General features: G+C 41.5%; 1 protein-coding gene across 2 annotated transcripts in view; it reads right to left on the bottom strand.

Moving 5' to 3' along the window:
• The window catches only part of EPHA3 (EPH receptor A3), a 153156-nt gene that overhangs the window by 6237 nt on the left and 133237 nt on the right, over nt 1–13682 (bottom strand). For both annotated transcript variants that reach the window (XM_035900377.1, XM_035900378.1), the window contains exons 12-13: nt 12550–12699; nt 9932–10125 (exon numbers count right to left, since the gene is read on the bottom strand). In XM_035900377.1, the coding sequence (XP_035756270.1) occupies nt 9932–10125; nt 12550–12699 (344 nt within the window). The remainder of the gene's footprint in view (nt 1–9931; nt 10126–12549; nt 12700–13682) is intronic.

Genomic DNA, 13682 nt, shown 5'->3' with positions numbered 1-13682 from the left:
GGGAAAGCCCTTAAAAAACATAAAGTAATTTCCTCTGGCAAATTTTAGGTAATTATAAGCTGATTTTGTAAAGTGAAATTGCTCCCCAGGAGGGAGCCAGGCCTGGTTTGAACACGAATCCTATGTACTTTAGGATTATGGCAAGCTGAAGCACAGAAATCAGGTCTAACGAGAAGGATATCTCCTATTTCAAGAGAAAAATAAACCAAAACCTAACAGCTGGCATAGGAAGCAAATTTTAGCTTTATCTTCTGCAGCAAGCAGAACCGTAAGTTTTCAACAGGAGACTAGTAAATAAATGACATGCCAAGGAGAAGTAGAGTCATCGTGTTTACTTGATTATCCCTGGAGCTTCAAGTGGAGTTCCTCCTCTCCATGCCCATTTGTAAGGCACCCTTAGCAAAATCTGTAACTTAGTCCCTAAAATACAGTCCACCTCTTAGGGTGGCACGTTTGCTTTTCCCAAGGGGCTTCATATCATGCCTGCACGCTCTCAGAATAAGCAGGTTGTGACTACTCTTCGAAGTCAAAAGAGAGCCGGAGAAATGAAGAGGGGTAATACAAATAACCAAGGGGGAAAAGAATGCAGGTGAGGCCGATGGCCTGCTGCAATATGACACCTCTCTCTAAATGCCACCCTGGGCTTCTTATTTTCTAGCTCTATCTCATCTGCTGGCAAAAAACTTACCACAGCTTCCTCTAGGACAACGAGCAAATAAAATTTCAGCTGCCCCATAGGTCAGCCCTCCAGCCTTCCCCACTCCTTTAGCTGCCCCTCAGGACATGCTTTTCAAGGGGCTTGTATCTTTTCAGTACCCTGGTTGGGGAATAAATCATATGCCTGGATGTATCAATGCTCCTCAATTTACTTTCCCCCCCTGCCCCAAAACCACTGAAGGCAAAAAGTACCAGCACATTGCTGAAATGGCTTTCTTTTTCTTAAGCTTAAGCTGTGCTTTTAAACCGCAGAATTAACATCGCATGGCCATTTCCTGGGATTCGTAGCTGGACCAGAGACAGACCCTTAACGACAACCAGTCATTACTGTTAGGTCAGTCTGTAGGCTCTTTAAAAGAGGGAGAAAAAGAAATGCCTGAGAGAGCTTTTAAAATGCTTTTCTGGCTCTCTGCATCTACCATTTGCTGTGTACAGCTTGCCCTCATACCTCACATTTGGCCACGCTATGAATTTCTACAGACTTTCACTAGAGCATTCGCAGCATCGGGCAACGGCTCCGTGCGGTTTCTTTTCCCAGCATTTCCAGTGCAGAATTGCCATTAACGCTAACGAGGGCTTCACGGTGTAAACCCGGCACGTTGAGCTGAGAACAGCAGAACAAAATCCCTGGGAATGACAGTAAACAGCAAAGGCTCGCGCTCAGGCCACCCGCTGGCCTGGCTGCATTGCTATTTAAATTATACAGTACCCAACTCTGTCTGCTGTGAATTCTCTTGTCTGAGTTCCACCAGCCGAGCCAAATTAGAGGTGTGAAAGTGCAAATAGATTTTTTTATTGTCTCTGTTAATGGTGAACCCCAGCAACTTTTAACTTTGAAGGAACAATGGTTGATTCGTGTCTGCCTCCGGCACGGCATTAATGACTGCTGGAAAAGTCAGGTGAGAGCAGGGCTTTTCTGTCCCCAGCATGCTAATTAACTCAAGTCCCTAAAAAATCTCCACAGTCTAACTCCTGGGTTCCCCGCACAACCCAAACTATGATTAGACACCAAGGAGTAGCATTTACTGTAATATTCCATTTTTCTTCGTGATTTGTAGTTGTTCCCTTCCCCCCCCTCCCAATTTCATTATTTTATGTTTAACAGACTTCAGAAAGCAAGCTAGCATTGTAGGCTTACATTACTTGAATTCTTTTAGAGCGAGCAGTCCATTTTAGGACACAGATTATATTGTCACTGGATTTTGAACGAGGCTAAAAATTCACACGTAGGCTCGCATTACGCAGCGTTTAGCCAAACCCAGACCCTGTTGTGAATGCCTGGACAACCACAAAGCCTAAGCCCTCTCTGAAATGCTCCAAGCGGTACTGCAATCTCCTTCCTTCAGCCCTCCAGCCTGAAAGTTCCTAACAGGGAGAAGCAAACAAGCAATATTACAGGAGGTCGGCAATATATGTCAAGCACCTGAAGCCTTCTGACCTGAATGGCAAAAAAGGGGAACTTTTCAACAAAATGTTCAGCCAACACAAACAGTCATTTCGTTGCAAATATTACTGTAAAAACAGAATTATGCTGCATAAAGGAGCAGCCTGAATTTTTTATTTGATCTGTTCATTGCTCCTATTGAGTTTAGTTTTCATAAATATCCTACCAAGTTAGCATACTCAAGAGTTTCCACCGAATCACCAGATTTTAAGTGGAAACAAACTTTGTGAGAAGCAAACTTCAAATTTTGAATTGCAAATGATGCCTCCGGACATTCCAGAGCAAAAATCACGCTTGACACCAGCGAGGGCACCACAATGATGGACAAGAAAGCACACATTTAGCAGCAAACCCTTGCAATCAACTACGTGCAAATAACAGGTCATCCAAAAACCGCTCAAGGAAATTACTCCAGTGAATAATTCAAACAACACATCACATTCAAGAAAATCCGGATAGGGTTGTAAACAACTTGCACGTAACATATGAAAGAATGCACGGGGAGTTACTCATACACACTTTCGAACACTTCCATATTTTCATCAGAAAGAGTAACTGACCCTGACCCCCTAAATTTCCTGGACTTTATTAAAAAAAATTCAGCTATGCTTTTTCTGAAAGTAAGTGGCTTTCTTCTTCTTCTGGCCTTAGATATAACAATAGTGGTAGAACTCTTATTTTAAATGGAGAACTTCTAAACCATAAACGAGATCTGAAATGAAATCTACCTCCAGTGCTGCGGTACAATCCAGAAAATATGCTATTTTTTTTTTCTCAATACAGTTACATAGTGTCATGGATTAAAAGAGCTGTATCTTGGGGATTGAAGAAAAATCCACATAACTGTTCATAGATGAATTTTAATTTTTTTTCCCCCCCATAGTCAGGCATGCTGCTTCCTCATCACAGAACTGGAACTTGGAAATTAATGGAAGATGTGAAATTTGTACAATAGTATGGGATATACAGTCTCAGGCCTCTGAGTGGAGTTCCAAGGAGGCAACTATGCATTTTGTAAACTTCAGCTCCAGAGCCTTCAATAAGAGGTTTTATCTAAGTACCTTAATTGTCATTCATAAACACAAAGAACAGTGCATATTCATTACTGTAAATCAAAAATAACTTGACTAAGCTTGACAAGGTACCTTATTCTGGAAAAAAAGGAATTTGGCCTTACATATTATTTAAGTTCTACACACCTAAAAGGTGCATAGTTAACATGCATAATGGTCTTCGTTTTTAAATTAGCATAAATACAATTTTAAATGTCTTTCTATTTTGGTAAGCAGCATTATTTCTTTAAAAATCTGATTTGGTTTCCCCATTTTAGAATCAGCTTTTTGCTTTGTACGCCTATTCAGAAATCCTTTAGTAAACTGAAAATTAAAAGCAGACATAACTTCTTACATTTTGCAACACGTAACATTTATTATATTATCCAGGGCAGACTAGTGGACTAAAATGAGTACTTGAAATTACAAAATAAAACTTTGCTTCAGAAGCCTCTATGTGTGACAACACAGATTCCGATTTTTATTCCTTTGAAAGTATCTTAAACCCAAGGACTGATTGGAAAACAGTTTGGCTGGCTGATGCTCCAAGCAGTGCTTGGAGAGCAGAGAGAGGAATCTACAAAGTGCAAGAGAGACAGCCTCGCATCCTGCCTCTGTTTACAAAATCAAACAGCTTTAATGTCATTTACTGCCTTTGCTGAACAAGCTCACTCTTTTCCACGTATTTTGTACTAAAGGTAGCTCCATGCCAGAAGAAACAGATGCAGACTCCTATTAACAGCTGCTGGTTAGCCTGTAAGTAACACCTTCATCTTCAAAGATTTGGGGCAAACTTGCTAATTAACCCTCCTGTGAGGAAGGTGATTTAGATTTTCAGAGAGACAGAAAAGTTAGCTACACAAAACAATAACGTAAGAAGTCCCAATAAAGACAGCTGCCCTTGAGAAGGATGATGTTTTGACAATTTCCAAAATAAAATGAGAACCGCCTGATTTTGAAAAATATTCGATAGTTGCATTTCCAAATTGAAAACTGTTTCACAAATATGTTTCAAACCGCACTTCTGGCATTATTAATAAGTGGAAAAAAAATCACCAGATGATTTTACAGAACTCTGTAAGCAGTAAGATGTGATAATGACCTTCCATATTAGAAGCTTGGGCTATATATGAACTGAGAATAAAGACACTGAACGATAAATGTCTCATTAAAATCTCCTTCCTCTGAGATCCTCGTCTCAGTTTGCAATGCAAATTAAGTAGCATTTACTGTGAAGACCCAAAGAAACTAACAAAACTGTCAGCTGTTAGCTCTGAGCAACTCATAAAATAATGACCTTTTTTACAAGGAAGACTATTGGCTGTTTATATTATTATTTATATATCCTTGCAATTCTTGCACTTAGAGATAGCTATTAATACGCCTAGAAATGCAAAAAAAATCATTACAGATTACTTAATAAAGAAATACCCTGAATTCTCAGGTGGTTTTCTTCCCTTGTTTGCAATATAATTCTTTCCTCCTCTCCTAAATATAAGCTTGTGGTATAAAGAAACAACAGCAGCAATGCTGGATGCTGACTTTCACCTTAACAAAAAAGTTATATAGAAATAAAAGCAAATACAGAAGAAGTTTATTTTTCTGTGTGGATTCCTTTCCAATTTTGAAATCAATCACAGACCTGGCAGAAACTCAGAATTTCTAATAAAATGTGTTGGAATTAGAAGCATTTTTCAAAATTTTTTCAAATGCTTTTTCTTGGCCGAGGCTATGGATTAACTCAGCTATTCTTGTTTTATAGCAGGTTCACGAAGACTAAGTAACTTTAGTTGCACCTAGATCACAGATGTGAACATACACAGCAACTGTCGGAAAGCTGCCATAAAACTCGGGTTGCCTGCATCCCATATCAAGGTCACACTATCCTCCAACAGCTTAATTCACTTGGGGACACAGAAATGTTTGAAATATATTTCTAATTATACACTCCATTTTAAATGGCTGTGTAAGAGTGAGATTCATGTACATAAAACAATATACATTGTAACTCTAGAGAGCTATCATATATATATAAAAGATCAGAATCAGAAACACAAATAAGAAAAAAATTCAGAAATATAACCAAGTGAAAAAAAAAAAAAAGAAACAGATAAAGAAAATGAAGTGTTATGCTTCCATTTAAGATTTGTAGCATATACAAAGTATTTCCAGTTGTGTGACTCTTGGCTTACATTTTTTTTTCCCCACACGAGTGAAACAACAACTAGTAAGTCCTTTCAGACCACAGCCTCACCAACTGGTTAGCAGGTGGGTGAAGCGATTCTGTCTCTCCTACTCAAGTTTAGAAAACTTTCCATCTGCTTTGTATCTGCGTGAAGTGTTCACAAATGTGAAGTAATACACAGTGGACTAAAAAATAATAAGCTCAAGAAGAAAAATAATGAACCCGATCAAAACTGGAAGAACTATGAACTCACTTCCACCCTAAAGATATCCAAACAACCTAAGGACTCTGTTATAAAAATGAACATAATGCTCACAAAACAGGAAAGAACAGCAAGACATAAATCAAATAAAAATATCATGAGGTTGTGCTTTAGAAAACTGCATGACTTGTACCACTTTTTTTTTGTACAGAGTTCTGTTCCGACAGCCCGTTACAGAGCTAGGTAACTCCAGGCAGCCGTAAGGACACAAAACACCCAGGTGCTCGTAACCTGCGGCTGGTCTTGTTAGCAAGAGCTCAAGGTGGCCACCCGATTAAAAAGTGAATTTTGACAGGTAAGAAAGAAATCAGCCATACTCTCTGCAAGGAATGGGAAAGGAATTTTCACAGGAATTAGAGATGAAGCGCAACAAACACCAGGAAAGGTATAATGAAACCTTCACTGTGCTGAGGTTACAAAAAGCTTTTGTCAACGTAAGGCTCACAAGCACGTAGAATGGTCTGCAAAGAGACATCAGTAAGGATAAAAACATCCTCTTGGGTATCAAGAAAATATTAGATGCCACGGAGCGGTCAGATGGGATAGAAAACTGAAAAGGAAATAAGAGAAGGGAAGGCTTTGACTCCTCTCCTGTATTCCTATGAGGTATTGGTATAAAACGTGCACGGGATACGGCTTGGAATCAGACGTACAGTCAGGCCCATCCTTTGGTTGAAGTCAGTTAACAGTAATGTACCAGAGGACAGGGATGTCTTGTGCACCTCCAGCAACGTGCTTTCAAATAGGATACAACAGCGCTGTGACTATTTTAAACAAACATCAGCTCTAAAAACTGTAAGAAGAGACAGGCTTTGCATCTGCAAGAGACATCGGCAGGTTAAACGTTTATCCTGACCAAGTGTATTCTAAACACCTACGAGCATATGGTGGGCATAAAGCTTTAGCATTCTTCCAGTAGCACCACAGACATGGGTAAAAGAGAGCTGGGACCTCTATAATTTAGATTAATTGCTCATTACGGGTACGAGGAGAGGTGCTGCGGGAGCTCTACAGGCTCAAATAACATCTGAGAGCAGCCATTTGAGCCGATGCAATCCCCTGAGCCCTCAGGGCTGAATTGCAGAGTGCTTTGCCTCTGCTGCGATGCCTGTCCCTCCCCGGCTGCTGACAGTACAAGGACACCGGCAGGGATCCATCCACTGTAGGTCTCCCTCTCAAGGAGCTGCCCTGACTCGCCGCCCTTTTGTATAAAGTTACGTATTTCTGCACGTAAGGTTACAGCAAGATCCAAACCCATTTTAAGCCTGGCTTCTCATTTTTCTCTGTCAGTCTGTCAGAAAGCGATGCAGGACCTCCAGCGCTCAGTCCCTGGGCCAGCAGCACCAGCGGCTCCTGCTGCAGAAGGAGCACACATTGCCTGCCAGCCGTGCCTCTCCGCAGGACGCGAAGAGGGTCTGGAGCTGGCTCCAGCTTTTCAGCCGGGTCTGAGGTTGGAGATTAGTCGGTTTTGGCAATGGTTACATGGGGGTGATCACGGATATCCAAATCTGCATAGGACTGCCCAGCACCCCTCGTGTTGTCATACCTAATTCTCAGTCATACTCAAGTTTAAGGAGAGCCTGGGTTGGTCTGCAGACACCGACAGGGGGAGAGTGAGATGGAGAGATCACGGATCACACGTTCCCTGAACTGCAACAAAAGCCTTCCCAGAGTGGAAGGGCTTGGAATCGCCCATGCCGGTGTGCCCACCACCCGGACCCCACAGCCCCTGTCTGCAGAGAGGGAGAGAGACTGCACCGCTTGGGAATGCAAGGGGTGCAAGGACACAGCAGCGGAAAGGTAATTGGAAAGGAGGGAATAAAAATCACCTTTGACATTTCCCTCCTCAGAAATATGCTCCACATGAAAGCCAAGGAAGCAGCAGCCTGCCATGAGGAGCATTTTACCGAGTGCTCACCTAAGCACCTGTGAGAAGTCTCCTACCATGTTAGCAGCCTCCCTCCTTCCCCGCGCTGTGCACGGCGATGTGCAGCCGCTGCTGCCTGTGCCAGTAAAACATAAAATGAAACAGGAGCAAAGAGAGCAAGAGAGAGACAGGAGAGAGCAATACTGCACACTGTGGTGCTCCTGTGCAGAGCCCAGCAGGTGCAAGCAGCACTCAGACCAAATTTGGTCTCCATTAGAGAGTATCAGCTTTTACCGGCTATGAACAGGTAAAGTGGAAACACTGTTTTCAGCTCTGCTGTGGTTCAACCCCCTAATTGGAAAAACAGCGAACAGGGAACATTTTGCTTCTGTTTGGAATGCAAAACATGCAGCACGGGTTTCTGCAGTCAAATCCCCAAACCAAAACATGATAGTTGTGATTCCCAACTCCCCTATTCAGCAGATTGCTTCAGTCTATCCCTACAGAATAATTACTTTCACCAATCATTTGCCAAATGGGGGTGCAAGATCTTTAGAAGAAATATGCTCGACCAAGAAGGTTTAAATAGATTGTTTTTTATTTCCAACAATTTTTTTGTTTTGTTTTGTTTTCTGTTACCTGGAAGGTAACAGAAATAATTGCTTTGGTAAGCATGTTGGTTTGCTATGTGTTACATGCTCACCAATTAAATTACTGAAAGATAATTACCATGCAAGCAGTATTCTCTCATTATATATTTTTAAAAGCAAATCCCATCAGTATGGCTGCTTTCCTCCCCCCATCTCTGCTTTCTTTTTCACATCTCTGGAGTGGCAATGGGAGGTAATTAGGATGGCCAGCCGCAAGCTCAGGGTGCAACACAGTGCCAGGGGCCAGGAAAAAGGAGGCAAGGTCCATGTCACCTGCACAGCAGGATGCAGTATCCATGGGGCTCTTCCCACTACCTTAGCTCCACTTCCCTTCCGCGCCTTTCCATTCCATTGCTATGGCGAGAAGTGTGCTGCGTTACAAGTAAAGGTCTGAGAGGAATGTTTTGCTGTGTTCCTTTTTGAAGCTTGCCTCACGTCAGACTCCAGTCTCTTGCCCACTGAAACCCTCTCCAAGACCTGGCTCTGAAGCAGCAGAGTGCGTTTCTCCCTGACCCTGCGTTGCAGAGGATTTTACACTAGCATTCACACTAAAAGAAATTTTACATCTTTTCAGATCACTTCATAGAATCATAGAATGTTTTGGGTTGGAAAGGACCCCTAGAGGCCATCTAGTCCAACCCCCCTGCAGTGAGCAGGGACACCGCTAACTGGATCAGGTTGCTCAGAGCCCCGTCCAACCTGGCCTTGAATGCTTCCAGGGATGGGGCCTCCACTGCCTCTCTGGGCAACCCGATCCAGTGTTTCACCATCCTCACTGTAAAGAATTTCTTCCTTATATCCAGTCTAAACCTACCCTGCTTCAGTTTAAAACCATTACCCCTTGTCCTGTCACAGCTAAAAAGATTGTCCCCATCTTTCCTATAGGCCCCCTTTAGGTACTGAAAGGCTGCAAGCAGGTCTCCCCACAGCCTTCTCTTCTCCAGGGCAGCCTTCTCTTCCTCAGTAAGACTGTGATGTTTTATGCATTATATAAACCAACTCACATAAACCCTACGTAACTAAAGCTCTTATTTCACCACATCCTCATTATGTCCTTAGGTGTCAACACACTCTTCAGTTACTCCCTCTCAATGAGATAATTCTTATCTCATCATAGTGATGTTCTAGAGTGTGTTGAACAACCAGGATTATAAATGAATGTTTTTAATGCAATGAGGAATATTGCACAGGTTGGAAATTAATTCCTAGTTAAGGCATTGATCTAACAGGGAATGTAAGTGCACTTTTAAGTTTTTTAAAGCAAAATCATTATTCATGTGATTAAAGTTAAGGTGACTTGTCAGAGCAGAGCATAAGAGTGCAGGATATGTGGGATATGTGTTTGGACCCAGTTCAGAAAGATACTTTGGAATATGGCTAGCTGTAACCTCTGAAGCACGAAGCACTTAAAACACCACATAAGGTCAGAAGGAAAAGGAAGATGATGATGGCCAAATCTGCCATATGTGGTTTTCTCCCAAACCTCTGCTCAATCTTACAATGGGTTTCATAACCCTAGCATAACAGCTTTTCACAGTTTGAATAAATAATAGCAATTAATTAATAACAATAATAATAATATTAAATCCTTGTCCCGAAGGGATAGTCAGGAAGCTTTCTCTAGCCTTCAAGATTGCAAACAGCTATGGTTAAAAGTTGAAGAAGCAGGTGAAAAAAGTAAACAAATTCTAATTATGGAAAATGAAGAAATCAAAGACATTTATTTATGTGCAAAGTAAGATCTAATATGTCACCTTGCCGCTGCATTGGTGATTATTTTCAGACTGCTGGGATTACGAATCAGTTTGTCCAGGATGCTGACAATCTGCTCAAACTTGGGTCTGTTGTTTCTGTCTTTCTGCCAACAGTCCAGCATCAGCTGATACAAGGCAGCTGGGCAGTCCATAGGAGGTGGCAAGCGGTACCCTTCATCAACAGCCTTAATCACCTGCACAAGGATAAAAGTTTTTGAAAACTTAAAGACACTTAAATCAACTTGGTTTTATCGGTTCTGCGAGCCACATTAACATGGACATTCTGTATTTAAACAAATGTGTTTATTCACTAATTGCCTTGTCGTGCAATGCCTCTAGTTTATCTGCAAAGTAAACCAGGCAGTAAATTAGGCATAGAGAAAGGGGAGTTAAGATACAGTATGTGACTTTGAGGAAGGTGAGAGTCTAGAATGGATCTCCAAAATTCACACTTGATTGAACTAAATCCATAAATAAAAGCTACAGTTAGTAAGGCGCTTGCTTAACTATGCCACACTTCAAAAGGTCTTGACTATCTCTCTGATCACCCTTAGCAACAGACGCTTTCCACGATCTCCGGTGGACGCTGAACTCGGCAGAAAACCAACCTACCCTCTCACGGGACGTCCTGAACTGATAGATAGAAGGTCTTGTGGGCGATCTCACAGGGCCAGGTAATATTTTTAAAACTTACCACAATACTAGGCAGTGCAGGCCCAATTCTTTTATCATTTGTCCAGACTGACAAAAAAAAAGCCCAGAATTTACATTGTTATGAAGCTTTTTAATACAACCTTTTCACTAGAGTATAACACCTCTTGATTAGTCCTACAGTATCTATCCACCAGTAATAAAACCCCAATGTATTCTAATATATGATAGCTATAAAGTGATAAAGCCATATTTTGTTAATCTTTCCGTTTTATCTGGATCAGTTAATTCAAAAGCAGGAAAAACTATCCTGAGTCAGAACAGGGATAAGAAAACAGTCCATGGTTTAAGCAGCCATGAAGCAGAAGCACATAAATAGGTTAATCCTTTTGTTTCTGATTTTAACATGATATTATTAAGGGCATTCCACTAGTATATCAGCCTATGTATGAATCATAGAATCATAGAATGGTTGGGGTTGGAAGGGACCCCTAGAAGCCATCTAGTCCAACCCCCCTGCAGTGAGCAGGGACACCGCTAACTAGATCAGGTTGCTCAGAGCCCCGTCCAACCTGGCCTTGAATGCTTCCAGGGATGGGGCCTCCACCACCTCTCTGGGCAACCCGTTCCAGTGTTTCACCACCCTCATTGTAAAGAACTTCTTCCTTACATCTAGTCTAAACCTACCCTGCTTCAGTTTAAAACCATTACCCCTTGTCCTGCCACTGCTAAAAAGATTTTCTCCATCTTTCCTATAGGCCCCCTTTAGGTACTGAAAGGCCGCAATCAGGTCTCCCCGCAGCCTTCTCTTCTCCAGACTGAACAACCCTAACTCCCTCAGCCTGTCCTCATAGGAGAGGTGCTCCAGCCCCCGGATCATTTTTGTAGCCCTCCTCCGGACCCGCTCCAACAGTTGCATGTCCTTTGTGTGCTGAGGGCTCCAGACCTGGACACAGTACTCCAGGTAAGGTCTCACGATTCATTAATCTCCACAAACAATAGAAAAAACATTCATGACTAATTAAAAGAAATACATAGTCTTCCGCAGAGACTTGGGTTCCAGAGGTACTCATTTGAAAGGAAGTTTTCATCTCTTTTTCCTTGTTTCACATTAAGTAGTATAGAGAATGCCTGACTACAACTATGTTAACGACTTCTTTTAACTTAGTGCTAGTAACGATATATACCAACCCACTGGAAAATCTATTTGTGTTAGTGACTGTACTTCAAAAAATTCTGTTTGTGAGTAACTCCTGTGGAATAAATCTAGGATTAATAAGACAACAGAAAAAGAACCCAAAATAGATATTAAAAAAATCTTATTTGGGGAAATGTTACGCTGCTTACAAAAAACCCGGGAGAGATCCATTAATCATTTGGATTGCAGGCTTGGATAGTTTACTAATGTTGCAAATAAGCCTGTATTGGAAGTCTTCTAATCGGATCGCTCTACTTCTCTATTTTATCCATTGATTACTTCCAGAAGCATTTTTGTTTCATTAAACTCTTAGTAGAAATGCTTTGTTTCTGTTTTTCACAAGCTCCAAGAGCTATTTATTCTGTGTATTTGACATTTACAGAAAACTTCTATAGAATATTATACAAGTGGAACTAAAAGGGATCAACAGAAATTTAGGAGGGTTTTCTAACAATAAGCTAAGGAACGTAAGAGGCAACGACATCATTGCAGTGGAAATGTTTGAATCATCCTACAGGAAACCACCAACGTGGTAAAATTCTCTAATATGTTCCTTCAGAGGTCCAGAATACCCTGCTATAAAGATGTTGGCTTTTTGTGAAGTTCATTAGAACTTTTACTTGACCGGGGAGATTTGGAGATTTTAGTTTCTACATCTTACTCAATGTCAACGTCAAAAACTCAGAGCCACCTGGCTTCATTATGCTTCACTTCCTTTCACAGCTTGATCCTTTATTTGAGAAGGTAACTCAGCTAACAATATACTCACATCCTGGTTGGACATCTCCCAGTATGGTCTTTCTCCATAAGACATCACCTCCCAGAGAACAATCCCATAGCTCCACGCATCACTGGCTGATGTGAACTTCCGATACGCAATGGCTTCTGGTGATGTCCATCGGATCGGAATCTTGCCCCCCTAGGAGCAAAACAAAATAAAACAGTCCATTTGAGTGTAATACAGTGAATATAATTTTGCACGGTTGTTTATTTTTATCTCTGAGATTCTCAATTAACATTATGTTGGTGTAAAAGACAGCATAAGCTGGAAAATGCTGTTGCCATTTGTCATGAAAGCATCTTGTACACTTTACTGCGCGAAATACTTTACAGTGCAAAATCTACTGAAGCCATAGATATATAGTATAGTATACATATTGTATGCATGCACAGATATATAAATATATATGCGTGCATATATGTATGTGTAGCATAACATGCACAGATAAGTATGGTTGATTTTCAGTTATAAAATGTTTAGAACTGGCAAGACAGTCCAACAGCATTAAGGAGGTCCTTGCTTACATCCTAGATCCTTTTGCACAGCACAAGAGGGCTGGATTTGGCTATTTGTAAGGTGTTTCATTTGAATTCCCTATTGATGTGGAACCTGCATAGTTTCACCATGTTTTCACCCCATGTTTCCTAGGACATTCAAGGAAAACGAGGGCCACGTCATTGCTCTGTTTCACTAGCGCCGAGCCTCCAATTGCACAAGGCAATGACTGTGACCATATGCACAAATTGCCCATCCCAGAGCCGTCAGAGACCGTCACAGAAAGACAGATTCGGATGGGGTCATCTGTGCAGAGGGGAGAGTGCAAAAATGCCATCTGGGGCATCTTAAACATTTTTTTACAGTCACAAGACAAGCAAGCCATCATTAAACAATGTAAACTTGAAACGAATTGAAGCTACCATTGCAATTAATATTGTAGTTAGGTGAACACCTCCCGCTGATTATGGCCACCATTTGATGCCAGAGGTCAAATTAGTAAAATGCACACAAGCAGCCTCAGGCTGCAGTTTAGACCTGCAAAATGTCACTAGGTATGTGTTAGAGGCTTGACAAAGGTCAGGGAGGGAATCTGCCTTGGCATACGTTCTTTATGGATCCCATCC

The sequence above is a fragment of the Egretta garzetta genome, unplaced genomic scaffold, assembly GCF_000687185.1.
Source record: "Egretta garzetta isolate BGI_Z169 unplaced genomic scaffold, ASM68718v1 scaffold278, whole genome shotgun sequence".
NCBI classification, from domain to species: domain Eukaryota; kingdom Metazoa; phylum Chordata; class Aves; order Pelecaniformes; family Ardeidae; genus Egretta; species Egretta garzetta.
This window is presented reverse-complemented; position numbering and strand designations above follow the sequence as displayed.